The following is a 25,665-nucleotide window of genomic DNA, read 5'->3' on the forward strand; positions in this document are numbered from 1 at the left end:
ATAATTTTAAATTCGTTTAACAATTTTATTCTTCATTTATGTAATCATATGGAGTAGTTTATTAATAACGTTTTTATCAATATTTTGTGAAGAAAGAGATTTGCATTATTTTTATTTTTGATAGGCAAATAGACAAAAATTTGAAACTTTATTATGGTGAGTTTAAAGTCTCGAACATCATGCACTCTATTAGTAAGCTAACTCACTCACATATATTTGCATTATTAGTTCTATGGATGTATGGTTTAAAGACGGTCAATGTTCTAGACAAATAATGTCCACACCACTTCAACCAATCAATTATGATTTGTCAAAAATTGACAACTATGTGAAAATTAAGATAATTAAAACTTTTGTTAATAGACAATGTGACTTATATTAGAGATAAATTTATCAATTATCATAGATAGATGTGGACTGATTTTGGTAAACATAAAAAATTGAATAAAGATGTCTACTTTTCATGGACAAGAGAGTAATTATTTTTTACATATCAAAATATAACCATATTAGTCTTTAAATTATGATATAGTACCTTTAATTTCTCTTCATGTCGTGCTCTTTTCTTTTACTATATGCAATGTCAAACTCTTTTTCTTTTCTTTTTTTTGTTTTTGTTTTTTATGGGTTTGTGGTTGTATGATCATTATCAACTATCAAGGTTATATGCGGGTCTGGCTTGTATTAAAATATTATGATAAGGTTATATTATAATTAGGTTAAAAGGTCAATATTGGAAAATCCCATTGCTAGCTTCATATAATACTGTTATCATTTTATTAATTAAAAATGTAATATACTTACGAAAAATCACCATCTTCAAGAAAAAAAAAGTTAATATACTTACAAAATGTCACCATCTTCAAGGGTAAAAAATAAATTAATATACTTACAAAATGTCACCATCTTCAAGAGTAAAAAATAAATTAATATACTTACAAAAAATCACCATTGGAACAACCCATTTTTTTATTTGGTTATCCACCTCATTAGTTTGAATCTTATATTTGACATTATTGGTAATTCCATATTTAACATTATAATTTCATTGAACTTTCGATTTGATTGATCGATGATGATAAGATATCAATCAATAGAGAAAAATAATACTCCATTTTTCCTATGGAACAATATTATATTTTGAATCTCATCTCTCCCTCTAAATATATGTATATTTGTACAAAATTTATTTCAATATCATCTCATCCACCAAAATATCCTTCTTTGGAATATTTCAAGTGAAAAGTTAAAATCAAAAAATGAACTTGAGCCAAGTTTTGTATTCAATCTTGCTTGTTGCAGTGGTAGCATTGGGAGTGAAATTACTGAATTGGGCATGGCTGAGGCCGAGAAAGCTGCAGAAGCTGCTGAGGCAGCAGGGGCTCAATGGTAATTCCTACCGGCCTCTTATCGGAGACCTGAAAGACCTCATCTCCGTCGCCAAACAAGAACAGTTCAAACCAATCCAATTCTCTGACGATCTTCCTCCTCACAGTTTTCATTATTTTCACCAAATCATTAGCAAGTACGGTAAGTTTTTTTAATTAATGCGAAGAAAAGTGGACTGAAAACGTTAGTGAACTGTATGAATGCATCATGTTAAATTCTCCAAATCATTGTCCCACATCGGTTTGGTGATGATCCTAGCTTCTCTATATAAGTGTGGATAACCCTCCCCATTATGAGGTCTTTTAAGGGGTGAGTGACCCATTTCTAATATGGTATCAGAGCAGGGCCCAAGTCGATGATGGTTTATCTCTTCTCTTGCCTACCCACGTGAGTCCGATGTGTCATTCCGGCCCACACGTGAGGGGGCCCAAGTCAATGATGGTTTATCTCTTCTCTTGCCTACCCACGTGAGTCCGATGTGTCATTCCGGCCCACACATGAGGGGGCGTGTTAAATTCTCCAAATCATTGTCCCACATCGGTTTGGTGATGATCCTAGCTTCTCTATATAAGTGTGGATAACCCTCCCCCTTATGAGGCCTTTTAAGGGGTGAGTGGCCCATTTTCTAATATCACATGAGTTCGGTTTCTCGTAGGTAACGGAAAATCTTAATATTTTATACCACAGTTTAAGTTTAATTTTACGGCGAATACAATAACTTTATAAATTCAATGCATCAGGTGAAAATTGTTTCATATGGTTTGGACCATCACCGAAGTTGATGATCACAGATCCACAGCTCATGAGAGAGATTCTTGCAAGACCGGATGTTTTCTGGAAGCCGCAGCCGGATCCTATCGGGCATACGGTGGCCGGAGGGCTTCTGTTTCTCGAGGGCGAGAAATGGGCAAAACACAGGAAAATCATCAATCCAGCTTTTAACACGGACAAGTTGAAGGTATATATTCATTTTGTGAGACTTCAAAATGCACACTCCAACTCCACATTAGTATGTTGTCCGTTTTAAAAATGTTTCATACTAATGGAGTTGGGAGTGGCTCCACCCAAACCAAGACCACATATGTCACAAGTCACCACGTGTCTTGACCGTACCCCGAGCTACACAGGCCTGACCCAAACCGGACTCCAATACTATGCTTACCCAAACTCAACAATAGAATAATATTGTCTGCTTTGAGATAAACTGTCACGGTTTTGTTTTGGGGACATTTCAAAAAAAGCCCTATACTAAAGGAGCGGAGATAACCCATATATCCCTATGGTCTGCATTAATTATTTACTTGTGGGAGTTTTAAAAAATTGTTTCTTTCTTAAAAAAAGGTGGAAGGAAAAAGTTAGTTGAATGCAACTCATACTTTTATATATTAGTAATAATTATGAGTAAAATTAGTTAGTGGAATATGAGGTTCACTTACTAAATATAATAGTAATTGGAATAATTAATTAATAAGGATCGGATGAAAATGACAAATTGATACAACTAATAGGGACATAGGGAGTATATTATTTGCAACTTTACTTATTATAAGTAAAATATAATAAGTAAAATATCAGTGTTTCTATGATTTTTGGAATTCATTGCTTCCATTGGTGCAGAGTATGGTTTCGGTCATTGGTTTGAGTTGTTCGGATACGATTGCAAAATGGGAAGCTTTGGTGGATAGCAAGGGAGGCGGAAGCAATTCGGCGGTGGAGATCGATGTGTGGCCTTTTATTGCGGATTTATCGGGCGACGTGATTTCGAGGGTGGCATTCGGGAGCTCCCATGAGCAAGGTAGGAGAATATTTGAACTCCATAAGGAGGTTGTGAAGCTCACTTTGGAGCTCATGCAATTCATGTCCATCCCCGGGTGGAGGTAAACTATTTAGTATCTACTGTTTTCAAAAAATAGTCTTATTTTTTTATTTTGGTTTTCCATCAAAATTAGTCTCGTTTCTATTTAAGAAAACTTTTTCATCGTTTTCTTTTTATCACTCCAACTTTACTCATTTTTCTCTTTTTTCTTTTTCATATACTTCACCAATTATGATAAGATTACTTTTCGTAGATGAAGGGAGTAGAACTTTTTTGTGGCTTTTTAAAAATATTACCCCTCTTGTTTTTTAAAAATAGAAACTCTTAAAACAACATGAGTTTTAATGCACAATCGATAAGTAAAAAAGGAAAAAACTATTTAAGTATTGTTAGTAGGAAATGGTCACACTTAATTATAGAGAAAAAGGTTTTCGAAAATAGAAAATTTCTGGCCAAAATGTAAAGGACGGATCGTACGAGATATTTTTAGATTTTAAACGTAATTTAGAATTTTATTATGACAAACATTTTCAAGAATTTATAAGTTGCTTAACGCCTAGGTTTATCCCGACGAAAGCCAACAGAAGAACCAAAGCAATATCAGAGGAAATCCGGTCAATATTGACGGGCATCATCAACCAGAGAGAGAAAGCAATGGAGAGGAATGAAGCAGTTGAAGGAGACCTCTTAGGCACATTGTTGGAATCGAGTAACGGAGAGGCCCACAGCATGACCGTCGAAGAAGTGATCGAAGAATGCAAGCTATTCTACTTCGCAGGCTCGGATACAATCTCAGTCTTAGTGATTTGGACAATGGTGATGCTCAGCAAGCATCAGGAATGGCAAGCTAAAGCGAGAGAGGAGGTTCTTCAAGTGTTCAGAAACGGGCATCCTTGTTACGACGGCCTAAATCGCCTTAAAATTGTAAGATCGCGTCCCTCTCACCTCACCCACCAGCCCTAGTCTTGGCGACAGGCGAAATCTCACCTAGGATCCAAGACTGAAAGGGCATGGCTCTAAAAAAAAGTACTACCTCCGTCCCACTCAAGATGTTCACAATCTTGGGTGGCACAGAGTTTTAGGAAAAATTATTTAGTGTACTCCATATATATTAGAGAGAGGAAAGGTAATTGAGTGTTTTAATGAGGAGAGAAGAGAGATGAATTTGTTTCCAAATATGGAAAATGAGCATCTTAAGTGGGACAAACTAAAAAGGAAATGTGGACATCTTGAATGGGACGGGGGGAGTACTCCACTCTATTATAAATAAAGGTAAATACACCATCCGTTCCCTAAAAATAGGAACTAGGGAATAGGAACTTTTGAAACGACACGAGTTTTAATGCAAAATTCGTAAAGTAAGAGAGAGAGAGACAGAAAGAAAACTGTGTTAGTGGAAAATGAGTTTCACCTTAATAGGAAGAAAAGAATTTTCAAAATTAGATTGTACATAATCTTGAGGGACGAACTATAAAGGAAAGAGTACATACTCTTATATATGGAACGGAGGGAGTAACTAGTTTTATTTCTTTTTGTCTTTGTTTCTTATTTTGCAGGTGACAATGATTCTGAACGAGGTGTTGAGGATGTTCCCATCGGCGCCCTTGCTAACTCGGGCACCTACGAAGACTGTGAAGTTGGGGGACATGACTGTGCCGATCGGCGTGGAATTAATGCTGCTAATAGGGGAAATGCATCATGATCCGATTATATGGGGCAATGATGTGAGCGAGTTCAAACCGGAGAGATTAGAGAGTGGAGTGAGAGGGAAATCGGGGTTCATGCCTTTCAGTTTCGGGCCTCGTGTATGCATAGGGCAGAACTTGGCCATGATCGAGGCCAAGATCATGGTGGCAATGATGCTGCAAAGATTCTCATTTGAGTTGTCGCCCTCGTATCTGCATGCGCCGTTCTTGATCCTCACCCTTCAGCCCCAGCACGGCGTGCCACTGCTTCTGCGTAAGTTCGAGTAGAGGGCGGACGCAGGAAAAAAAAATATTGGTGGAAGTTGCATTTCTTAAATATGGAGTTTTAAGTTTTTTAGAAGACTGCTATCATTTGATTCGATTTTATTATAGGGGATTATGCATAAAAATGTACACACAAAATTGATATGTAACAATTTTATAAAATAAAAAATACTAGTAATAAAGTTTGTTTTGCTTGTGAGCCCGACCTGCATCTCCAAGATTATATTAGGATCTGAACCTTGTTTTAAAATACGATGATAAAGTTATACAACTATTATACTTAGATTATCTCTGGCCTTATGGTTTATTTAAAGGCCATTGTTGGACAACCCCATTGTTTAGTACTAAAAGTTATGACATGCAACTCTTATAACTTTTTGGCTGTCGGCTTGTCTCTCTCTAGAAAGTGTGCATACTTTCTCTACTTCATTTCATTGCCACCTCCAATCAATGTTTCATCATGATGTCTAGCTTCAAATAATACTAGTATTTTATTAACTAATTATTCATTGCCATTAAAAAAGTGATTCTCAAAAAAAATTTATCATGAACAAATTAAAATGGCAAGCTATGGATTCAACGAAAGGGCCATAGCTAATTCCAAAGATCCAACGAATACACATGGAGCCTTTCGCAATGTCCAAGTTCCACCTAATTTTTGTAGGGACTTGAGAAGATATAGTAAAGTATAGTAATATAATAATAAAAAAAACATGGATTTGAAGTTTTCATGATTATAACATCATTCACATTTTTAACCTATTAGAGATGAAGAAAAGGTATCCATGCAACCCAAACTGGTCAAAAATATCAATTATATCATTAATGCAAAAGTAAGATTCATGTGTTACACACGCTAACTTAAAATCATAAGCAATAATCATGTGTAAGTGAAACAGAGATTTCTGAAGTAACAATGAAGTAGAGTATGAAACAGGTACTACCTCAGTAATCAGCAAATGTAACATTATGCGCCATTTCGAGACACAGTTAGAGGCTCGGCTGGCTACAAAATGCAAGCATGTATTGATTGGTTCGGAAACTGAAAATCACTATTGGAGGAGTTGAGGGCAGACCACATTGTCTCTTCTGTCGATGAAGCTTTGACTGCAGCATCTTTGTCCAGAATCAGTTACAGGTTGCAGGTATCTAGCAAGGAAGCAATGGATATTTCGTCGGTTTAGTTACGTGTATAGTTACCAATATCACACTACTAGTGCTCAAATATACACTTGCAACAAGTAGAGTAGTCTCAAAAGTGTGAAATTAAACACACACATGCATACATAGGTAACAAAGTTATGAAGAAAAAAATTCATCCAAGTCTTCTCCTTTCAGCTTATTCTTAGATTTTGGAACAAATATTCATAGTGATTAGTGATGGATTAGAAATCTTGTGAACTGCAATACATTTAGGTCAACCAGACAGAGGCAAATCCAGGTTCGGATGGGTGACAGAATAAAATAATCGGGTTACTCACCGGTGGCATACCCATAACTACATTACAATTCTCATAGCTCTATTGTGGCAAACGTCCAAAGTCTTCAGGTGGCCATACCTGCATACCGAAAAACAGCATGATAAAGAACGTATTGTACAGAATAATAAATGATACAGCTCTACAAATACAGAGCTTAACCAAACATACTCTGAGCGAACTATAAAACTGAAACCAAGTATAGGAAACTAAAGAACAAATAAAATAAACTAAACTCGGAAAATTTAACACAAAGTACTCTAATCTGAGATGGAGCCAAGCCTACGTACACTTATCAGTTGTCGCAAACATAGCAGATAAAAGAATAAAGAGAAGCTACACAATACGAATAAGCGACACTTAAAAGGTCACAGTATTACAAATTTAGAGAGCAAATAAATGTCCTTGTATATGATATTTATAAAATTTACACAATCAAGTTTAACCATCAAAATGAAGTTGATAGGTAAAACTAATGCAAAGTTTGGCTTGTTAGTTGCTACAACCCAAGGGCCAAGATCAAAGTCATCCAGCCCAATGAAGCATGCGACGGGTCAGTTCATACGAGCTAGTGGACTAAGTTGGGCCCACTGCCCAGGAAATTCATTCAGACTGTGGCCACAGTTTATCTCACCGATTCAAACAGGCAGCATACGTTAGGTCTGCAATGGCTAAAACACCTCAATCTGGGCAGTTCAGTTTGCTTTTTAAGGTAAAGACTTATATATTAATATCTCTTCACATCCTACATGATGTTGATCATCTTTCTTCATAGTTTTTAATCAAGCACACCACCACAAGCCAATAACACCAATAGGCACACCGCTATCCTCTACTGTTTCTAGATTTATCGAATTAACAAAATTAGAACAGTGCAAATCACAAAGACACAAACTAACTCATATTGGTAAACAGTGTCAAGTGATGGGAAATGGTATTGATTGAAGCCATAAGGTACGCAAGCATGAAGCTTTCAAGAGCACTAAAGAGTGAAAGCATTGAACAGTTAATGATACAGATATTTAATCAAGAATGTGGCAGCAAGGTTTACCCTGCAAAAGACTTTCCCATAAACCAACCCATAAGGAACGGGACCAAAGTTTCGTGAGTCATTTGATGCATAGATATTATCTCCTTGAATCCACACATGACCCTTTGGTACCTGTCATTTACAATCATTGTGTATATCAATATTCCTTGATACTGCAGCATTTTATTCATCAGAAGAAGTTAAACATGTACAGAAGACTAATAACAGGTTCAGAGGTAGCAGTTAATTAACAATGTATGTCAGATGAGATAGCTCACACTTTGGTCTAATAGGTTGAAAACATATTGATGACAACAAAGGAATTCTTATAACCATTTCATCCAAGAAATTTCCTAGATATCTATTCTCTTTCCACAGCTCACTAAAACACCTTATTTTCATAAATCATAATTTTTCATCCTTGCATTCAACTATGCAGGAACATTTGCCACAGTGTTTATTGGAGTATTGGACATAAACAAAAGTCATGCTCTTCCCATGAAATGAAAATTGGTAAGAAAAATATAAACCTGTGATACACAGCACATTCCTATTAACCCATGGCAGACTACGCTACAGATCCATGAAGACAAGATTCTCACAGAAGAAGATGCTATTCGTAAAGTACATTCCTATTACCATACATGTAACATTGAAGAATGGACATTTGGTTGATACACTATGCGTTACAAGCCAGTGCACATGATATGCTTACAAAAGCATTCATCAGAGTTTAGCTTCAACCAAAATTCATTTTCAAGTTCAAGAACAAAGCTCACTGAAATATAACCACCAAATTTCTTCCGACCTCACATTTCCTCAAATTTCTAGCACTTTCGAAGGGAAAAACACAACAAAAACAATAAAGTTCAGTTCTCTCTGAGCAAAACAATTCTCGATCCCTCCAAAATCCATTACCCACAAACATAAACACTCTAAGCATAGAACCACAACTGGAATAATCAAACATTAAACAGCAACAGTCAGCTAACATGACATATCCAAAAACACAATTAAAAAAAAACAACCAAAGCTAACCGATAATTCTCAAACTATAAATATATTGGCCATTATCTCATACATACCACCACCGAATTAGACTGATCACCGCGGCCGGAATCCGCCAAGAAGGTGACTGTATCCCCCTCAACGCCAACAATTCGCTTGGTTATGCTCTTCCTAGGATTTTCCGGCGATCTCACCAGAACGACGTCACCGTTTCCCACCTTCCCCAGCAAGGGCGACAGCTTATCAACCAGCAAAACGTCGCCCGTGAAATTCAATGTCGGCAGCATGCTCGGGCCATAAACCTTCACAAAATTGAACCAATTAGACATAGAAAATTCAACGAGAGTACAATTTATCGATGATGAATCGAATCAGAAAGAGAGAAGGAGGAAGCTTACTAGGATTGGGGAGAAAATGTAGGTATCGGTGATGTGCAAAAGGGAAATAAATTGAGCGAAGAGGACGGAGTGGCTCAACACATCCTTAGAGGCCGACTTCCATCGTAGAGCGTATTGCTGCAGCAGTTTTGGAGCTATCATCGTCTCGAATTTGCTGCCATTAATGGCGGCCGAGCTCGGATGTATGTGTATATATATACGTATGCGGCGTTTTGGGGAAAAAATTATAAAACAGCGGTTTTCAGTTAATCATATTAAGTATTATTATTATTATTATTATTATTATTATTATTATTATTTGTGACGTAATAGTACATGATTTTTGTTTTATTTTTTGATACTACATCTTTACCATTTACTATTATATAAAGAAAATAACTTTCTTTTCTTGAAACATCCATTTTAACTCAAAATCAAATTTTTCAATCCAATATCGATATGAGATTCGAATTGCACCTCATACGTGGTAAATCCAACTTCGATTTGAGGTTCGAATTTCACCTCCGATTAATGTGTATGATTAAAATGCTCTCAATAATACTTTAATTTGGTTTAATGAAAATGGTCAAAATACATACACAATTTATTTTACATGGAAAGTACTAAACTTTTATGTCCTGACTCCTAACCATCGAGATACTAAATTACATAGTACTAACCAAATACAATAATAGCAGTAAAATAAAATGATCAAATAAATTATTTGTAATCCATGATTTTCATTGTCATGAATCAATAGTTCCTTGCTACAATGTCACTCAAGCCCTCATTATTCATAAATGCAGCTTCCATAACCTGCAATCCACACAAAACATTGTTAACAACCCACCATTTACATTATTTGAATACAATATTTAAATATCGCGCTTTCTCCCTAGCTATTATCACTATAAAAAGTGCAGATTACTGAAGAATATCTGTCGCTAGTTGATTGTCGATGATAATCCGTCAATAATCATTATTACTTACATAATTTTCAGAATTTATGTAGGTAATTCGCCGGGGATCATAATTACCGTCTATGATTACCAGCGGAATTTCTAAATTTTCTGTTGGTAATCCGTTAGTAATCATGATCACCGCCAAAGTTAGTGGGGTCATGCTCGGGCTGGCTCGATTATACCCCAATTAATACTATAAAACTTAAAAAACTTACTCGGGTTGGTGACGACGAGAAGGCCCGAGTTACCAAAGTAGCAATTCCAGTGGTTGCTGCCTTTAGAGTGATAGTAGAGATTCATGGCAATTGAGGCATGGTTGATCAAATTATTAGGTATGAAGCAAGGGCATCCCTTCTGCAGAATTCTGCAGTCTACTTGAGAGCAAGCATAGTTGATATTCGCTATAAGAATGCTCTCTTCCGACGACGGTTTTGCAATGCACCATGTTTTCTGGAAAAAAAAAATAACTAACGATATATTATTGACTTTCAGTGACCTAAAAAGACAAGGGTGTTAAATTTGAAACGTATTGGATGTGGTGGCATTATTATTGCAACCGTTTCTAAAGTCGTGTGAAAATTACAAAAATTAGTGAAAGTTCGTGTATTAACCGACAACTCACCTGTGTATCATTGCTATGTACGACGGAACTTGCATATGAATGCGGAGTGGCTGGCAATGAAAATCAAACATAACATATAGATAAAGTTAGAACAAGAATTTAGTAATAAAGCTAAGAGTATACATATATACCATAAATTTATTGCAATTAAGTAGTTATAACATGAATGAAATATGTATACCTGAACTCAAGAAAAGTAACACAACAAGTAAAAGAGCACCCATTCTTGATTTATCTCTCTCTTGATGATGGATTTTTGGTTAGTAGGAATGTGTATACATATATATAAGAATTATTGTGTTGTGACAGTATTTGAAAGAGAGGAAAAGGGACATAAGCAACGGCTAATTGGAATTATTTTTTGTTAAGAGGAGAAAATGCAGTCTCTATATTGACTTTTGCTATGTTTTTTTTTGTATTGTTATTTGTCCACTAAATATCTACAACGTTACAAATTCAAGTGTTGAATTGGTAGTCACCTACTAATGATTGATAAGACAAATATTGTCAAACAAATACGCTCCAGTGTATTTAAATGTAATATAGAGTAAATCCAATGTAAATTTAATAAATTCTAATTATAAAATTGGTGAATCCTAATAAGATTTAAAGTGATATTTACCCTTACAGTGTATAAAATCCTTATTTAATGCAAATAATAGAAAAGGTAATGTTATCAAACTAAATTCATAAATATTTCATTCATTAGATGAAAGCAAAATAAGGTAAATGAAGCCCCATATTAGTCATAAAATGACATTAGTTTCTTCTACCTAAGTTGTAAATTAAATGACTAAGCCCTACAACTGATGAGATGCTGTGCACAAATTTTGCAGTCTATACACACATAGTAACAACGAACGAGGGGCAAAATCAGAATTTCACTGCCTTCGCCATCGCGACGCCTCTACTCGGTTCTCATCACTCTGCAGCATTTCAACACACAGTGGATTACCAACTGTTAACTCATCCATACAAAACTCAGACACTGTATTTACGCAGAAAAGTCGAGACCGTACCTTCCCAATTGCGAGAGCTTAGGTTCTTGGAGCAGCAGGTCGTGTAGCGTTGCTTCCTTGGACGGAAAACTGCAGTAGACAAGAAAGCAACACGTTTAATTGTCGTCTCAAAACTTGTTCAACGAATAGGCACAAATATGAAAAGCTTAACACGTTCTTGGATAACGTGTGTATATAAGAATTTTCCGAGTTCGGTTTTACTACTAAAACACGAAGCTAGCTGACGTTATTGTTGAGAATGGAGTCTGGAAGGAAGTTATATTTAGGCCCAACACAATTCCTATTGTGGATGCGATCAAGATTAGTTTTTCTGCCTATATTATATCTCCTCTCTCGTTGTAAATTGTATCTGAAAATTATATATTGAAATCCCTGTTCGGCATCGCCCTCACACGTAGATACCTTGGTAAAGAATTTATATGTTTATGTTTGTGATTATTTGTGCTTTTCTCCTAACAAATGAACTTGGGAAAAAAAACCAACCTGTGAATGAAATCGAAAGATAGAAGCCGGTGGCGAATGGTGTAGTCGCTTTCAACATAAGTCACGACGAGGTTGCCAGCATCAGGGTGAGGCCAGCTCCTTGATGTTGGGAATCGCAGTAGAAATGTTCCGGGATCTTGAAGGCCTCCCGGGCCTTGAAGTGCAGATTCCGCTTCTTCTTTGGTGATGAACCCTTCGATCCATAGAGGTGACATTGAATCCCACATTGCGTTAACAGCGCTTTGCGACAAGGTAAATGCTACTGGGAATAGCCATGACCACATTCTCTCAAAATCTTCTTGCATAACGACATCCCGGCAGCCAGCTATTCTCCTCAAACACTCGAGGTCCTGTGAATATGGCATTAGATGTCACAAATCACGTCAAGTCCAAAAAAAAGTTTAGCACGAGAGAGAGAGAGAGAGAGGAACGAGACCTGATCCATTAAAGGACGAGTAGAGCAAGCAATCTTCATGAATTGTTCGTTAATGCTGAAAACGAGATTCTCCCATAGAACGTGGTTGTTGTTCGCGGATACTGAAGTCCAAGCTTGAATTCCCTCCTCCACCAATCTCTTCGTCATTTTTATTTGACGCCTGAAACATACAAGAATCCACTTACCAGATCACATATGAAATTCGATGAATAAATCCAACAAAATGAATGATTGGATGTAGACGCGCGTGTGTGTGAGCAAGCAAACGAGAGATAGAGGCAGAGTATTATTACCTGTGATGCGAACATCCGGAAAAAAGGGAAACATGCTTCGCAAAATCGGCTAGTTGCTCTTCCGTAGCAGAAATAGCAACTTCCTTGAGAAGATGGTATTTCTCTGCTGGACCTCCGAGGCAGTATTTGAAAATGATCAAATCTGAAATCGGACTCGAAACACTGAGCATGCTTCTTGGGTCAGAATTTGTTGCTTCACTATTATCGGAAGGACATGAGTTGTTCTCTGTTCCACAACGGTCTTTGGTTTTCCTCTTCACACTCGTTTCATGTGTATTATCCTAATTCCGAAAATTCATTAAATCTTAGTGCAGAACCACTACGAAGAATAAAGGAACGACAAAGGACAAGAAATCAACGTATGGTAGATGTAGTCACCGATAACCACAGACACATACGGAGTAAACTGGCATTAAAAGACTACCTGATTAGCAGTCCAAGCACGAGAGTGGTGAGCTTTGTTGGCTTGCCTAGCTTCTTCTTTGAACATCACGAACGGCACATCTTGTCCTAATTTGATCCGCTTTGATGAAGGACTTGGTTTGGCTTCACGAACAGTATTGGTGATAAGTTGCATCGATCCATCATCAGGACTAGACGATTCGCACACATTCCCATAGTAACTTCTGCTGGACGACTTTCTCAATGTAACCGAAGCTGTTTTTGTACCCTTACTGCGTGAGACACAACGGAAAGGAAGAGATAGCGTCTCAAGAAAAGGGTGTTTTCCCAATCTTGGAACGTCAAACATTATCTGGAACAGCCTGTTGTCACACTTTGAAGAAAGCTGAAGAGCAAAATTCGAAGAACTCAGTATCCACAGATGCAGTCAAACAGATGGTACTTGAAGGTTTCGACAAATTTCTGTGCTCATAAACACCTAACACTGCATTGAAAAAGAGGAAAAGAAGCCAACTCAAAGCATACCTGCGATATCTTGAGCTTAAAAGAAGCACGCCCGTTGATGAGTTTGCATGGTCTATCATGAGAAGCATATTCGATACCGTCACAGTTCACAAAAACGGGAGGTTCTGCATCATTAGTGTTTTCAACAGGGACGCCATTGTCGGCATAGAGAAGTGAAGCAACAACCTCAAATTCTTTGTTCACAGGACCACCAAACGCGTCCAATAACACAACGTCCAGAGAAAATATCCTGCGGCAGGATGCCTGTTTTTTGTATTTTTTCACGAAAGATGACAGATTACACGAGTTAGAAATAGAATTGGAAGTATAGACGATAATGCACGGATTCAGTAAGTAATTCCCTATGATCGTTTTTACCTTGCCCCCAACAATGCTCCACACACCGTCACTGTCTTCTTCAATCTCCAATGCAGTTGAATTGTCAATTGCCAGTTGTAACGGAGGATCCTGGGCATCATTAGGGGGAAACAGTTTTAGAACAACGGAGTACTCATACTAAGAAAATAATTAAAACAAACCTGGACATAGTGGCTTTTGATAGACGTTTCTCGGAACAGGACATCAAGCCCATGAACATAACCATGTAATATATCTTCATTTTCGTCGGGGCATGCCAAGCATATCCTTTTCAAACCCTCTTCATACAAGTCCTTGTCAAATGAGCAAGTTAAATGATTTTCACCGACAATTTCTCCATCTACGTGAAGCCTCATGAAATCCCTCGAAACCTGACATTAAATTCTCACGCTATCAAGTTCACCTCAAGAAATCAAGTCGCGGTAGCTAGTGTAATAAAGGAAACATAACGTTGGAAAGCATAACACCGATAGCAAACCAAATACCTCACATCCAATATGAACCCATTTCTTCATAGGGAACTCGATCCCAGTAGAGACACACGGAACTTCAGTCAAGGGAATAGGTTTATCAGGGTTTGGAGCCTCTTTGTACATATACAGGAACGGGAAGAGCTTCATTTTCTTATTGTCGTCCAAGTACAAGAAAGGCAGATCAGGAGTGACATCAGGGTGCTTCTGCATAATGTAAAGATGATCAAATGAACCACGTCTTTCGATCTTAACAAGGCATGATTCTCAATTCCAATAGTGAAGTTCAGCTCATATAAGCTTGCAAAGATCGTAGAAAATAAAGGATTGGATCACTTCAGTGTCACGTTATTCATTAGCACTAAATTTGCACCTTAAAGAGAAATGAGATGAAAGACCATGCCGTCACTTTCTCTAGACATAAACGTACAATATCTTCAAAAACATTGATCAAATACAACAACAACATGAGTATAATTTAAAACACCATGTCACCCTCAAAAATCGATCTATCATCATACCACAATCACTTTGAAATACAATGTGACAACGAGTGAGCATCAACATGCACAATCATCCCACAACGAGATGAAAGACCATTTTGTCACTTTCTTTATACATAAACACACAACCCCTCCAAAGGCATTGAGCAAATACAGCAACAAAACTCAAGCACCGAGTCATCCTAAAAAAATTGATCTACAATCACAACGCAATCACTTCAGAATACAATGTGACAACGAGTGAGCAACAACATGTATAATCAATCATCCCACAACAACCTTCTTTTTGAAAAACCCAAGTATCCAAACACCCACATTTACTCAAAACACACAAATCAGCACAAGGGAACAGCACAAACACAAGAATTTCCCAAAATGCACAAGAAAAAAGGCATAAAAGGAACACAACCACCTCAAAGATTCAAACTTTCTCAACTAAGCGACGAACCCTACATTTCTCAGAGCCCATTTCTCAAACAAAAGGAAGGCCGAGTAAGAAAATGACCTGAACCAGAACTGAAAAAGGCAACGAAACACAATCATCAATGTAAATCCAGAAACAAAGCGCGAAGCACCCATCTCCCTCCTCCCAATCGTCGCCTCTTCCCAATTCCACTTTGAGATTCCTCAAGGGAACATAATCTTCACTGAAATCACTCATCCTCCCCCAAATTTTCTTCGATCAACGCTTTTGCAGAAACCCTTTCTAAAAATCGGCGGTTTCTGCTTGTTTTCACCGCTATTGGAGCTTTGGTCCCTTTTTTGGCAGAATTTGAAGAATCTTTGGTTGAATTTATAGTCCCTTTTATTTTCGGTTTGTTTTTGTGGGGAAGTTGAGAGTGGAGTTGTTGCGACGGCTGTTAATTGACGGTTGGTAGAGTCTTCGGCAGTTCTGCTTCTGGTCTTTTTCCGCGCTTCTCAATTTTGGGGTGTGTTTGCATGTTTCGATCAAGGTTATGTAAATGAAGAGATAATATTTGTCTAATCGAACAATATTTATTCAGCTTCCAAACACTCCTCTACAATGAGAATGTTTTCAATGATTTATTAGCTTTTCTTTTTTTTGGCGAGGAGCGTTCGATTGCTCAAAATTAACTTGTTTCGAGACCGACAGATATTGTATAAACCAAAATAACTCAGGTATTAGTTTATCATATGAAGAGACCAAGACTCATAAAATAGGACTAATATTACATAATTTTGACACCGGACATTATTAACCTAGCTGGGCCGTTATCGTAAGTTTCAATCTTATCTAATCAATCAAACCAAACACAACCATATCAAGAGTTTGCCCCATGATCGGATTTGATTATAATTTGGAAATTTGTTCAAACCAAACACCACCATAGAAGATCATGTTTCAATTAAAATTGTATAAATACCGAGACAACATCTATTCATCTGAACAACATTTCATAAGACGCGTGTGCAACACTCCATAACATCGAGACAGTATTACAACATATTGGTAGTCTTGTCTTTAGCTAGGATACTATTTGTCTAGCTGAACAATATTCATAAGTCTCGATTTTATTTAATTGATTCAAATCAATCCAAACCAAAATTACTCGAGATGAATTCGACACATGGTGAGGCCAAGACTCATACAGTAAGACCGGTTCCATGCGACACTATTTCAAGATTTAACACCCACCGATATTTACCTAACCGAACATTATTCTTTATTCGATCAAACCGAACACCACCTTAGTCTCGTGATCGGTTTAGATTAAAATTCAGGAGTGGTATCATATAAGTATACAGCCCATCCAACAACATTACACTTTATTCCCTCCGATCAGATCCAAAATAATATACACATGTAACATGTTACAACACAAACAGCTCTCTCACAGCAAATCTGAGGCAATTTTTTATGAATATAAATACTAATTATTGCTGACTTTGTTTCTTCTGAAAAAGCCAAAATCTACTTAGGCTTTAGTTTAAGGGCAGCACTGCAAAATTCAACAGGAAAAAAATGGTAATCAGTTAGCAGAAAAATAAAGAAGAGATTGAAAGGCAATGCCATGGATTTTTTTCTACACAGAACCTGTTGATGCAGTAGCGTTTCCCCGTAGGCGGAGGGCCATCGTCGAAGATGTGGCCGAGATGAGCATCGCAGACTGCACAGAGAACTTCTTGACGCGGCATGAAGATGATAGACAGGTCCAGCTTCGACTTCACGTTGTTTCCCACGGGCTGGTAGTACGAGGGCCATCCGGTCCCGCTGTCGAATTTGGTCGATGACCTATGACACGGGGCGCACGGGGTTCAGACACAAATACGAGATCCCGAGTAGTAGGGAATGTTTGAGTGTATATACGAGGGATACTCACTCGAACAAAGGAGTGTCACAGCAGATGCAATGGTACGTCCCGGTGGTTTTCGTGTTCCAGTATTCTCTGGAAATAGTATATGATTTGGCAATGTTATCCCTTCGTTTCAATTAATAGTGGGATGACACAAAAAGGAATGCATGTCACTTATAATAGGACGGAGGGAGTATAGGTCAAAATGCACGAAAAGAAAAGAACACAAAGGCATCTTCTTGCGCTTCAATCATACGCAATGATCGGGCTCACTGTGCGTTTGGTAGCATGGAATCGGGGATGGATTTGGAATTGGAGACTTCAATTCTAAATGCACTGTTTGGCTACAAAAAATGTATGGATTTGGAATTGAAACCTTCTCAATCTACCTACAAAACAAACATTGCACTCGACACTACATACACGATACACACATTGCATATGCACATCATTGATCACACAATACACATACGGAACACACGCTGCACACATAAATACACAATACACACACTGCACACACAATCAATCCCAGGAATCCGTGAAGTTCATACGAAGCTAGTAACTCCTAAACGATGACCCACACATATTCATAACTAGATGAACAAGAAACATGAATATTCCTACGAGGAGCTCATACGTACCCGGTGAATGCCCTCTCAGTGCCCTTCTGTCTAGTGACATAGAACTGCTGATCAGTAAGCTTCTTCCTCCACTCTGCTTCACTTATGGAACTGTAATTCGTGTTTCCCGCCTCTGCACCACATTCACCACAAGAAAAATGTCACTAGTCCTATTTATACAACAACATTTAGTGAATCTAGAAACATAATCAACAACTCTATGATGTTAAAAACTACAGCTTGGAAGTAAAATGGCCTCATTGCAACATCTAAGTTATCAACCAACAAATCATCAAAGCTCAATATGAATTTTTAGTATAAATTCTATCTAGAATTCCAAATAACCAATGTACTAATCAACTAAACCAAACATGACCTCAACACTTTTTCCCATCAACAAAACCACCAAAAAAACCTCTTATCCTCCAAAAATTCAATCTTTATCTACTCCAAACTGACAAATATGTTCAAGTCTAAGAGAAGAACCCCCACCAACAAATATGTTAAACTTGAAAACACTATTCTTTTTTTTTTTTTTACATATTGCAATCAAACAAGAATTTATGAATCTAGAGAGCAAGGCCCTTCGATCTCACTCCTTATAGCACAACCATCTATAACAATTTCAAGCTCAAAATATTACAAATAGAAAAAAAAATACTAAAAAATTTACAATTCTGCTGGTTAATGTTAATCAGCTAGAACTCAAGTTACATAATCCACACTTTTGCCCACCAACAAAATCACCAAAAAATGTAGTATCAGGGAAACCTCTTATCCTCAAAAAAAAAATCCAATCTTTATCTCTTCTAAATCGAATAGAAGAAATCCCACCTACAAATATGCTAAATCAAACAGGAATTTCTATGAATTTATAGAGAGAGAGACCTTGAGAGCTGTCTTGTTTCTGAGAGGAGGATGAAGAGCCCATGGCAGAAACAGAGAAGGGCAGCCTGCTTCTGATTGTGTGAAACGATTTCCCACCAAAGGCAAATGAAATCTGACGCTTACTGCCTAAACCGAAATGGGATTTTGCAATAGAGTGGGGATTAACAAGACTGGCGAAATTGGTTTTGACTATGGTGTAGCACCCCATCTTCTAGAACAAGCTCATTGAATTCCACAGGCAACTGCTTATGCTTCTATGCTTTTGGTTTATACTGATGTGTGCGAGCTGTGCACCCTGTATTCTCCACCATTTAATTAGCCAGCTGTCGATCTCTGTGTCCAATGTCGGGCTCGGATTGGATTGTGATTTTGGCGCCTAGAAATAATTCCGTAGCGGAATTTTTTCGAACAGGTGGCGTATGCGTATCCATCCGTGTAGGATTGAAGGCTTTACAGTCCACGTCAGCAGTAACCAGCGTGGAGACTCTATTTACCACAAATTGATTTTTTTTTTTTTGGAGAATATTAGGTTATCCCGTAGAAAAATAAAGGAATTCTAACTAACTATGTTTGGCAAGTCATGCTTGCCCGAATCTCGAACATCGTCGACTCGACACGATAAGTCCAACATCTGCTCGTACAGATACGAACACGATAGTAATATGAATCCATATTGACATCACTCCACAATCAGCAAGACGAATGCTTGAAACAAATTTATTTGAAAATATATGTTTCAATATTTTGATGGGATTTTGCTAATAATTTACCATTTTTATACAATTCAAAATAAATAAAATAATAATTAATTAATAAATAATAATGATAGGGCTTAGAGCATCCACAAACGTGTTTACGGGATGAGATGACTCGTCTTAGTAGGAGGGATGCTGGCGGGACACCGTTGCAAATGATTACCTGCAGCGAGACGCCCGTTCTAGGGAGCCTAGCTCGATCTAGTGGGACAACACCCACACGGATCATATTCTACAAAAGTAAGTACATAATACTACGTATTATAGGAGTTTTGATCAAATAAATGGATAAGAATCAATATATAGTTTTACGGGATGTGATCAATTGCTAACTAATTATCAATCTAAAATTAAAACCAATTTTTAACTATTAGATTAGAAGATGGTGGTTGATATAATGCCAAATGTAATATATTTTAAATTTAAATAATTATTAATTAAATTAAAAGGGTATTAATGTCAAATCCTATATGTAGTAATTATAATTAACTACTTTTTCTCTCCTCAAAATCATCTCAAAATTTTTAAATTTACGTAACTCTCTCAATTTAAATTATTTTTTCTCGAAAAATATATCAAATTAAAGATAATTTAATAAGGATTCCAACGAGATCTCAATTGCATATGTTCCGACGATGTTCGGATGATGAAATTTGATAAATTATATTTCAATTTTCGTACATGTTGATAAGCAACTTTTATCAACAAATGCAACAAAAAACTCAATATATTGTAGGCAAAATCTCAATATTATGCATGTCCAATCTCAATAAAAATGTGTTGATATTTTCTTGTCCTTGTGTTGATATTCTAATGTCATATAGTTGATATTTGTAATACACAATGTTGATATAAAAAAACACTCACGAAAATTATCATATGATAACATAATGACGATATTACCCTTTGTTGATATTTTGTCTACTATTTATTGAGATTTGTGAGCTTTAATCTCATCCACTCATTTTAAAATCAAAGGGTGGAGATATAGTCTTGATTTTGGATTAGTGTGCTATAAGCATTAGAATAGGACCCATAGTTCTACGTATCTTATTTTTAATCAAGGCAAAGAAATGATCCTCCCACATACGGGTGCTTAAACGGTTCTCCGGTTCTCGATTAACCGAAACCGGCCGGTTAATTGCGGAACTGGAACCGAATTTTCCGGTACTGGTTTCAACTTTTTAAATAAAATCGGTTCCGGTTAGGAACCGGAACCGACCTGTTCCTAACCGAGAACCGGACTATAATTCAATTTTATTTTTTTTATAATTTAATATACTAATAAATCTAATTTAATTGAATTAATTTTGAATTAAAGTAACTACAATGAGTAGGCCATCATAAGTTTGTTTTTAATTTCTCTAAAAACTTATACAAATACAATATCATTTCATATGATAGAAAATTAACTTTATAATAAATTTATGTAACAATTCATTTAACATACTTTAACATGTTTGTGAATAATTTATTAATTGTTCCGTTATAATCTAAAAAGACACAACAAGATCAATTAGTATTAGAAATTCCATTGAATATTTGTTTAGCCAAAAAAATGAAAAATAGAATTCAATTTTAAAACTTATTTTTTTTAAAAATGGCTAAAGTTTAGAACTCCTATTTTTTTATTATAAAATTGCTAACATAAATTAGTCCGACCGACCTACTACACTTGGCATCACTTTTTTATCCATATATGAATATTATTGTATTATTGGTTTGTATTTTTTTTGTATTTATTTGAATTTTTAGGTATTATTTGCTATATTTCAAGATGTTAGATTATTATATTTTTAGTATTGAAATATTTAAAATTATAAATAAATTCGGATTAAAATTACACACCGGTTCCGGTTCAGAATCGGAATCGACCAGTTCTTAACCGGCCGGCTCCAAACAGAAACCGATCGGTTCCAGTTCCGATTCTAAAATTTATGAAAATTTAAAACCAGTTAACTGGTCAATCGGTCCGATTAGAATCGGAACCGGTCCCACATCATATCAACGTATCTTTTTATCCACAACAATATCAATTCCATCATATTTTTCTCAACTTACTAATTACATATCGAAAGTTATTATCCATATGAATTATGATAAAAGTTGATAAAACCAATATAATATTAATAGAGATTAACGATAAATTCGACGAAGAATAGATATAAACCTATTCAGATCTAATGATAATAAATTTCAGATAGAAACAATTAATTTTAATCAAAAAAAAATCCAGCATCAGCCGTCAGCTCAACTCTAGTCCTTCAACACACAGTAAAACACACACACACAAAATCAAGAAGAAGAAGAAGAAGAAAATCAATCCCAAAAATGGTAGCATTCGCAGCCCTCTCAACCCCAAAACCATACCCCCAATCCCCCAACCTCGAAACCCCCCCAATCCACCCCCAATCCGCCCAATTCCGCCCCCCTCCTCTCCCCACCCCTTCCTTCTCCCTCAAATCCTCCCCCGCCGCCTCTCCGCCGCCGCTGGTGGTGGTGGGCTCCGCCAACGCCGACATCTACGTCGAGATCGAGCGCCTCCCCCGCGAGGGCGAGACCATCTCCGCCGCCACGGGCCAGACCCTCGCCGGCGGCAAGGGCGCCAATCAGGCCGTCTGCGGCGGCCGCCTCGCCTATCCGACCTACTTCGTGGGCCAGGTGGGCCCCGACGCCCACGGCCGCCTCGTCGCGGAGGCCCTCCAGGGCGGCGGCGTGGCGCTCGACCGCCTCACCACGGTGGCGGGTGCCCCCACGGGCCACGCGGTGGTGATGCTGCAGCCGGACGGGCAGAACTCGATTATCATCGTGGGAGGGGCGAATATGGCCGGGTGGCCGGAGAGCTTGGCGGCGGAGGATGTGGCGGTGGTGGAGAGTGCCGGGATTGTTTTGCTGCAGAGGGAGATTCCTGATTTTGTCAACATTCAGGTTGCAAAGGTGAGATCTTTTAATAGGCCATGGTGTAAATTAACCAAGTTTGATCGAATTCGGGTTATATTGGTTGCTAACATTGTGACCGAATTTGAGATTTTCTCAACTTGTAGTGAAGTCTTGAATCTTGATAGTGTTTGGGATTTTACCGAAAGATATATGATAGTCTAATCACTTGGGAAAAGGAATGGTGCTGTTTTTAATAGCTTACGAGCATGCATTGTGTGTAATTAGGTTTGGTATAATGGCTAATAGGTGTAAATTAACCAACTTTGGTCGAATTTTGGTTATAATAAGGGCTATTGGTTGCTAATATTATGACCGGGCTTATAACTTGATAGTTGATAGTAGATATTAGAAGTCATGAATTTTGGTAGTGTTTGGTGATTCCCCTGATGAAATATAGTCAGATGGTATAAGTGGACTAATCACACGGGAAGAGCAATGGTGTTGATATTAATAGCTTGCATACATTGCGATTAAACCTCAACATAAACTTTTACTTGTTCTCAGATGATATTTGTAGTCGAGCGTTCAGTGCCCTTGTTAGTCATTTGCATCGATTTCTTCTCCTTTGATTAGATTTGATTTGGTAAAGGCCACATATGGTTCAATTTCCCCGGAAACATATTGTGGGAAATCCGAGGCACAACAAAGTTCATGACTTTTCCAGATGGCATAGTTTATGATATTAGGGACCAATAGCCCTTATAATAATGGCTGAACTCTTAATTTGATTTGATCTTGCTGATGAGATAGGGTTTGTATTTCAGTTAATCACGTGCAGTTTCAGTCCAAAACAACGATGTTTTGTTAAGTAAAAGTCGGTGCCAAAACAGATGGAACTGAAAATTCATTCTGTCACAAAGATTTAAGTTGAGATGTGAAAGATCAGAATTTGGTGTAGTTTATATGCTATTAGGCTTTATTTTTCGCTATTTGTCACGAGCCATTTTCTTGAATGATGATATTTTCTCCATGTGGAGACTGAAAGATGAGAACTTGGCATCATAATTGTCAAATGGATCCATTTGGTTTTCCAAAATTAGAGTTAGATGCTGCTTTAGAAAATTGTTTCTTGATGTTCCAATTTCTTGTTAATGCTATGTGTATGGCTGCTCAAGAAAAGTGAAGAACATAAATAGTAAATAATTTGTGTATGTGACAGATAGATTATGACAAATGATGCATTTGTGTCGAATGATTTTAGCAAGATGCGTGTTTAATATTTCTCGTGCATTCAGGCTGCACGGAGGTCTGGTGTTCCAGTCATCTTGGATGCCGGGGGAGTTGATGCACCAATTCCTCCGGAGCTACTCCAGTTTATCGATATTCTGAGTCCAAACGAATCTGAGCTTGCTCGTCTAACAAATATGCCCACGGAAAGCTTTGAGCAGATCAGCCAAGCTGTAGGGAAATGCCACGAAATGGTTGGTGGCATTTGATTGCACTCGTTTATGATGTTTCTTCGTTGATTGGCCCGTTTATTTAAGAACTTCTCCAACAGTCGTTCAACTTTTTCCGGTTTCTTTCTAGGGTGTTAAGGAAGTGCTCGTGAAACTTGGAGCCAAAGGCTCGGTTCTTTTCACGGAAGGGAAGGAACCAATGAGACAACCGATCATATCAGCTCCGAAAGTGGTTGACACGACAGGAGCTGGCGATACCTTCACTGCAGCTTTCGCTGTCGCCCTCGTGGAGGGAAAGCCCAGGAAAGAATGCCTGGAATTTGCTGGTATGTTCGGCTATCCCTTTCGACTCTCTCTTAGTTAAAGCTCGGTCTGACAAAGTTATGTATTGTGTTATCAGCTGCTGCGGCTTCTCTTTGTGTGCAAGTAAAGGGTGCCATCCCGAGCATGCCCGACAGGAAATCAGTCTCGAATCTTATCCAGATGCATTATTAGCTCACCGGCGGTGTAATAAGAGGTATTCTTCAACGGCATTCTCACTTATTTGCATTCTTCGTTTTCATCTATAAATACACCCATTCTCCGTTCATTGTCACACCTCTACACTCGTGTATTTGGTGCAGGAAATGCGTCGTCGTTCGAACTTCCACTGCTTGCAGGCTTGCAAACTCTTGATCACATCATTCCTCCTCAAAACTAATTTGAAGTTGTTAACTGCACATATTTTTTTGTTCTTTTTTTAGAATCTAACTTTATCAATAAATCATGGTGGTGTTTCTCTTTCTTAAAACTGAGTTTTGTTGGGTTGTTTTGAAACTTTGATTTTAAATTTTTACTATGTCTTGGAGCATGTTTCTTCAATATACTATCCACACTTACAAGATATATACTACACCAGTTAATAACTCATAGTTTTATTTTTTTTATCACTTAAAAACATATCTGATTAAGATTTAGGGTTTAGGATCATGCACATACTCTCACTCAACACTTCGCGAGTCACAAGAAATCCAAAATTGCATGATAAAATATTTAAGTTTTATTAAGCAACTAAAATTGCATGATAAAAAATCCAAAATTAAAATAAGAAATGGATTTTTCCTTTAAAATTTTTATTGTTATATATATCGTGATATTTTTCCAACTAATATATTTATTCATAAAGTCAATATATAGTTGAAGACAACCTGATCTCATCATAGCAACATCAACCATACGAAATGGAGAAAAACTCACTCATAAAATAGACTAAGGACGTGTTCACTTTCCTGCATAGGAAAAGAACAAATACTATAAAACATGGGGTAATATTGAATGGTATGACCGACATATTTGTTCCTGATTTTGTATGCTTGGTAAGCAAGAAATGTACCTAGAATTGCTATGCAATATTTTTCCATTTCTTTTTAAATACCAAAATTTTATGCGCAGACTAAAATACCCTCAGAACACTAACGGTAGCCAGATATCTGTCCTCCGTCGAAACCGAACCCTGCAAACACCGATTTCTTGAATGAGGTCGTGTGTCGGTATCTGAAACGCACAAACAAAACTCCAATTGAACATTAAACACTTAAATTGGAAGCGATGTTTACCTAAAGATGCCCGTC

General features: G+C 37.3%; 6 protein-coding genes across 6 annotated transcripts; 2 read left to right on the plus strand and 4 right to left on the minus strand.

The window, feature by feature from the left end:
• Positions 1-1,157: 1,157 nt before the first annotated feature.
• LOC125202059 (cytochrome P450 CYP72A219-like) lies at positions 1,158-5,377 on the plus strand. Its single transcript, XM_048100378.2, has 5 exons — positions 1,158-1,530; positions 2,130-2,347; positions 3,007-3,266; positions 3,766-4,129; positions 4,762-5,377. The coding sequence occupies exons 1-5, from the start codon at positions 1,260-1,262 to the stop codon at positions 5,176-5,178; spliced, it is 1,530 nt and encodes a 509-aa protein (XP_047956335.1). The 5' UTR covers positions 1,158-1,259; the 3' UTR covers positions 5,179-5,377.
• Positions 5,378-5,973: 596 nt separating this feature from the next.
• LOC125209991 (Peptidase S24/S26A/S26B/S26C family protein) lies at positions 5,974-9,288 on the minus strand. Its single transcript, XM_048109575.1, has 5 exons — positions 9,090-9,288; positions 8,769-8,993; positions 7,705-7,815; positions 6,657-6,734; positions 5,974-6,324 (listed from the first exon to the last, which is right to left on the minus strand). The coding sequence occupies exons 1-4, from the start codon at positions 9,228-9,230 to the stop codon at positions 6,696-6,698; spliced, it is 516 nt and encodes a 171-aa protein (XP_047965532.1). The 5' UTR covers positions 9,231-9,288; the 3' UTR covers positions 5,974-6,324; positions 6,657-6,695.
• Positions 9,289-9,624: 336 nt separating this feature from the next.
• On the minus strand, positions 9,625-11,036 carry LOC125202786 (Carbohydrate-binding X8 domain superfamily protein). The gene is made up of 4 exons (XM_048101247.2): positions 10,834-11,036; positions 10,653-10,702; positions 10,246-10,480; positions 9,625-9,884 (listed from the first exon to the last, which is right to left on the minus strand). The coding sequence occupies exons 1-4, from the start codon at positions 10,874-10,876 to the stop codon at positions 9,859-9,861; spliced, it is 354 nt and encodes a 117-aa protein (XP_047957204.2). The 5' UTR covers positions 10,877-11,036; the 3' UTR covers positions 9,625-9,858.
• A 298-nt stretch (positions 11,037-11,334) lies between these two features.
• LOC125221683 (SH2 domain-containing protein B-like) lies at positions 11,335-16,099 on the minus strand. The gene is made up of 11 exons (XM_048123925.2): positions 15,646-16,099; positions 14,653-14,844; positions 14,329-14,538; positions 14,168-14,257; positions 13,811-14,053; positions 13,308-13,670; positions 12,884-13,164; positions 12,591-12,750; positions 12,155-12,504; positions 11,672-11,740; positions 11,335-11,578 (listed from the first exon to the last, which is right to left on the minus strand). The coding sequence occupies exons 1-11, from the start codon at positions 15,799-15,801 to the stop codon at positions 11,560-11,562; spliced, it is 2,133 nt and encodes a 710-aa protein (XP_047979882.1). The 5' UTR covers positions 15,802-16,099; the 3' UTR covers positions 11,335-11,559.
• Positions 16,100-16,911: 812 nt separating this feature from the next.
• On the minus strand, positions 16,912-19,280 carry MSRB1 (methionine sulfoxide reductase B 1). Its single transcript, XM_048103717.2, has 5 exons — positions 18,964-19,280; positions 18,097-18,208; positions 17,483-17,548; positions 17,197-17,394; positions 16,912-17,101 (listed from the first exon to the last, which is right to left on the minus strand). Exons 1-5 carry the CDS (start codon positions 19,169-19,171, stop codon positions 17,074-17,076), a joined length of 612 nt encoding a protein of 203 aa, XP_047959674.1. The 5' UTR covers positions 19,172-19,280; the 3' UTR covers positions 16,912-17,073.
• A 2,670-nt stretch (positions 19,281-21,950) lies between these two features.
• LOC125212717 (pfkB-like carbohydrate kinase family protein) lies at positions 21,951-24,916 on the plus strand. The gene is made up of 5 exons (XM_048112957.2): positions 21,951-22,655; positions 23,894-24,079; positions 24,186-24,381; positions 24,456-24,572; positions 24,679-24,916. The coding sequence occupies exons 1-4, from the start codon at positions 22,050-22,052 to the stop codon at positions 24,548-24,550; spliced, it is 1,083 nt and encodes a 360-aa protein (XP_047968914.1). The 5' UTR covers positions 21,951-22,049; the 3' UTR covers positions 24,551-24,572; positions 24,679-24,916.
• The last annotated feature ends 749 nt before the right edge of the window (positions 24,917-25,665 follow it).

This window comes from Salvia hispanica, chromosome 2 (genome assembly GCF_029641045.1).
Source record: "Salvia hispanica isolate PSC_SH4W2 chromosome 2, Shi_PSC_v1, whole genome shotgun sequence".
NCBI lineage: Eukaryota > Viridiplantae > Streptophyta > Magnoliopsida > Lamiales > Lamiaceae > Salvia > Salvia hispanica.

What these genes read in the sequence shown, in the direction of transcription:
- LOC125202786 (XM_048101247.2), bottom strand. Translation starts at nt 10,876, where the DNA reads ATGGGTGCTCTTTTACTTGTTGTGTTACTTTTCTTGAGTTCAG. An exon ending in GTTACTTTTCTTGAGTTCAG is followed by an intron (nt 10,703 to 10,833) that starts GTATACATATTT and finishes TTTCATTGCCAG; the next exon opens with CCACTCCGCATTCATATGCA. An exon ending in TCTCGTCGTCACCAACCCGA is followed by an intron (nt 9,885 to 10,245) that starts GTAAGTTTTTTA and finishes TGTGGATTGCAG; the next exon opens with GTTATGGAAGCTGCATTTAT.
- LOC125202059 (XM_048100378.2), top strand. Translation starts at nt 1,260, where the DNA reads ATGAACTTGAGCCAAGTTTTGTATTCAATCTTGCTTGTTGCAGTGGTA. An exon ending in ATGTCCATCCCCGGGTGGAG is followed by an intron (nt 3,267 to 3,765) that starts GTAAACTATTTA and finishes CTTAACGCCTAG; the next exon opens with GTTTATCCCGACGAAAGCCA. An exon ending in GCCTAAATCGCCTTAAAATT is followed by an intron (nt 4,130 to 4,761) that starts GTAAGATCGCGT and finishes CTTATTTTGCAG; the next exon opens with GTGACAATGATTCTGAACGA.
- LOC125212717 (XM_048112957.2), top strand. Translation starts at nt 22,050, where the DNA reads ATGGTAGCATTCGCAGCCCTCTCAACCCCAAAACCATACCCCCAATCC. An exon ending in TCAACATTCAGGTTGCAAAG is followed by an intron (nt 22,656 to 23,893) that starts GTGAGATCTTTT and finishes TCGTGCATTCAG; the next exon opens with GCTGCACGGAGGTCTGGTGT. An exon ending in AGAATGCCTGGAATTTGCTG is followed by an intron (nt 24,382 to 24,455) that starts GTATGTTCGGCT and finishes TTGTGTTATCAG; the next exon opens with CTGCTGCGGCTTCTCTTTGT.
- LOC125209991 (XM_048109575.1), bottom strand. Translation starts at nt 9,230, where the DNA reads ATGATAGCTCCAAAACTGCTGCAGCAATACGCTCTACGATGGAAGTCG. An exon ending in ATCAGTCTAATTCGGTGGTG is followed by an intron (nt 7,816 to 8,768) that starts GTATGTATGAGA and finishes TGTAAATGACAG; the next exon opens with GTACCAAAGGGTCATGTGTG. An exon ending in ATGGGAAAGTCTTTTGCAGG is followed by an intron (nt 6,735 to 7,704) that starts GTAAACCTTGCT and finishes TTCGGTATGCAG; the next exon opens with GTATGGCCACCTGAAGACTT.
- LOC125221683 (XM_048123925.2), bottom strand. Translation starts at nt 15,801, where the DNA reads ATGAGTGATTTCAGTGAAGATTATGTTCCCTTGAGGAATCTCAAAGTG. An exon ending in TTAAGCTCAAGATATCGCAG is followed by an intron (nt 13,671 to 13,810) that starts GTATGCTTTGAG and finishes TTTGCTCTTCAG; the next exon opens with CTTTCTTCAAAGTGTGACAA. An exon ending in GTGCTTGGACTGCTAATCAG is followed by an intron (nt 13,165 to 13,307) that starts GTAGTCTTTTAA and finishes TTTCGGAATTAG; the next exon opens with GATAATACACATGAAACGAG.
- MSRB1 (XM_048103717.2), bottom strand. Translation starts at nt 19,171, where the DNA reads ATGGGGTGCTACACCATAGTCAAAACCAATTTCGCCAGTCTTGTTAAT. An exon ending in ACTGAGAGGGCATTCACCGG is followed by an intron (nt 17,549 to 18,096) that starts GTACGTATGAGC and finishes TACTATTTCCAG; the next exon opens with AGAATACTGGAACACGAAAA. An exon ending in TGTGACACTCCTTTGTTCGA is followed by an intron (nt 17,395 to 17,482) that starts GTGAGTATCCCT and finishes CCCGTGTCATAG; the next exon opens with GTCATCGACCAAATTCGACA.